This window comes from Perissodus microlepis, chromosome 8 (assembly GCF_051167445.1).
Source record: "Perissodus microlepis isolate ML-2025 ecotype Zambia chromosome 8, ASM5116744v1, whole genome shotgun sequence".
Lineage (NCBI taxonomy): Eukaryota > Metazoa > Chordata > Actinopteri > Cichliformes > Cichlidae > Perissodus > Perissodus microlepis.
The window spans coordinates 13,847,186-13,849,795 of NC_140468.1; the positions used below are offsets into that span (position 1 = coordinate 13,847,186).

The following is a 2,610-nucleotide window of genomic DNA, read 5'->3' on the forward strand; positions in this document are numbered from 1 at the left end:
TGAAGACACCAAAAAGAGACTGACTGAAAATTTAAGGTTCAGGTGTTTGTTTGCTTCCACAACTTCACCGCTGGGATCGTTTGCCCGCTGAGCTGCCTGATTGGTTGTGAGGAGCAATGATGTCACCGCGCGCTTTGCTGTCCCGGCCGCTACAGCAGCCAACGCAGACTGAGGACTTGAGAGGCGCTCCAGATGGAGTTGGCGCGCAGTGGGAGTAGAGCTATAGACTGTGAAGGCGTTGTTAGTGCTGCCTTGATGATCTCGACCTGGTTCCACTCACAGCCCAGCAGCCCGTCATGGGGGACGGTGGTGGCGCGTCCTCGCCAGTGAACTTCCAGAATGGCACAGGGAGCGAGGCGTCCGACTCACCGGGCTCCGCTGCAGCCGCGTCCGAGCAGTGGATGGCGGGCATGAGCGTGGTTATGGGTTTGATCGTCCTGTCCATCGTGTTCGGAAATATCCTGGTCATCGTGGCCATCGCCAGGACGCAGAGGCTGCAGACTCTCACCAACGTGTTCATCGTGTCGCTGGCGAGCGCGGACCTCATCATGGGGCTCCTGGTTGTGCCATTTGGCGCGGCGCTCGCAGTGCGCGGTTCGTGGCTGTATGGCACCTTTTTCTGTGAGTTCTGGATCTCGGTGGACGTTCTCTGCGTCACCGCCAGCATCGAGACCCTGTGCGTTATCGCCATAGACAGGTATGTGGCTATCACATCACCTTTCCGCTACCAAAGCTTGTTAACCAAAGCCCGGGCCAAAGCGGTGGTGTGTGTGGTGTGGGCGATCTCTGCGCTGGTCTCCTTCTTGCCCATCCTGATGCACTGGTCTCGGGACAGCGTGGACACAGACTGCTACGAGGACCCCGAATGTTGCGACTTTGTCACAAACAGAGCATACGCCATCTCCTCATCCATCATATCTTTTTACATTCCTCTCCTGGTCATGATATTTGTTTACGCCCGCGTGTACAGAGAGGCAAAAAAGCAGCTGAGGAAGATCGACAAGTGCGAGGGCAGGTTTCACAACACCTTAACCGGACTGACCTCCAAGTGCAAGAAGAGGCCGTCTAAGATCCTCGCACTCAGGGAGCAGAAAGCGCTCAAAACGCTTGGCATCATCATGGGAACGTTCACTCTGTGCTGGCTGCCCTTTTTCATAGTGAACGTCGTGAGGGTTTTTTGCGCAGAGGTGGTGGACAAGGACCTTTTCGTGTTTCTGAACTGGCTGGGGTACGTGAACTCTGCGTTTAACCCCATAATTTACTGCCGAAGCCCAGATTTCAGGAAGGCTTTTAAGAGGCTGCTGTGCTGCCCGAGGCAAGCCGACCGCAGGCTACACATTAGCTCCTGCGACCTGTCCCGATGCTCCGGCGGGTTCGTCTCCTCTCTGGAGCCCGGAACGTTGGGGATGTGGTCAGACTGCGCCGGCTTGGACAACAGTGATAGTAGCCTGGGGACCGGAAAGTTGTCTCACTCCGAATCACAGCTGTGAGGGGAGGGGGGAAAATGACAAAATAGGCGAGTTTCTTTTTGGAGACGGAGTGCGTAAGAGCCATATTTAATCATTTCAATGGGGACCTTTTCAACAACAAACAGGATCATTTGAGTTCAAACAACAGGCGAAAATGCTAGAAACGTGTTTGAAAGCCATTTTTAAAGCATCAGGATAAATATTTTCCCGATATCTCCCTTTGGCTCAGAGAGAGAGTTTAGTGTGAAAGAGAAAATCAAATTTGCCAAAATTATAGCTCATCAACCCTAAAATGAAGTGGCTGTAAAGCTTCTGTGTTAAAAACCTGTCAGGTGCCGAATTTGAAATCCAGTAAATCTGTGCATCAGCCAAAGAGCGGAGTCGCACTCCTGTGATTTATGCCTAATATAAATATAAACTTTTCAGTTCTGATTTTGTTCGATAAACAGTTGATTTCTGCATTTATGCGTTATAATGGGGAAGTGAGAGTCCGATCCTCGCTCCAGGTTCGTGCGTAAAAATTCGCTCATCACCGCTCAGGCGCACTACAATGAACTGTTATTTAAAGGCACTGGATAAGATCAAGACATTTGTCGGAGTGACTGTATCGCAGTCACGTAGAGCTCACGAAGTATTTTACCTCACAGCCATCGGCAAGTGCAATTTGTACGACAGGTATTTGTTTATATTAAACATTGGTGTAAAATAGCCTATTTATTCCGCGCTGTCTTTTACAACTAAACGAGTAATTGTGAGGCTGATTCTAATGCCCGTTGTACATAATGTGCTGTTTAGTGCCCAAGAGGAATTTGAGCCTCTCCCTTTGTCTTTGGCTTTACATGCTGTTGTGAGGTGGTGTGTTATAATGTCTGTGAAAATAAAAGAAAGTTTTACTGTTTATTTCTGTTTAACCCATTTTTCGTCTTGTTATTATTATTATTACTGTGGGAATGTTTGACTCCACAGGGAGCTGCAGAAATTCTGAAATGCTAGAGGAGAAGTGATTGAAATGTAATCACATTCTGCAACCTCGGTTCGTTCACAATGTACTAAGAGACTAATAAGAGCAGCATTTTGTGATTAAACAGCGTGGCACCGAGAGGTAAACGGCGCTTTGCAGGATTTGTGAATTGGCGTGATG

General features: G+C 49.2%; 1 protein-coding gene across 1 annotated transcript; it reads left to right on the top strand.

Annotated features, from left to right (window-relative positions):
* On the top strand, positions 1 to 2,380 carry adrb1 (adrenoceptor beta 1). Its single transcript, XM_084937693.1, has one exon. The coding sequence runs from the start codon at positions 297 to 299 to the stop codon at positions 1,488 to 1,490; it is 1,194 nt and encodes a 397-aa protein (XP_084793819.1). The 5' UTR covers positions 1 to 296; the 3' UTR covers positions 1,491 to 2,380.
* Positions 2,381 to 2,610: the final 230 nt, after the last annotated feature.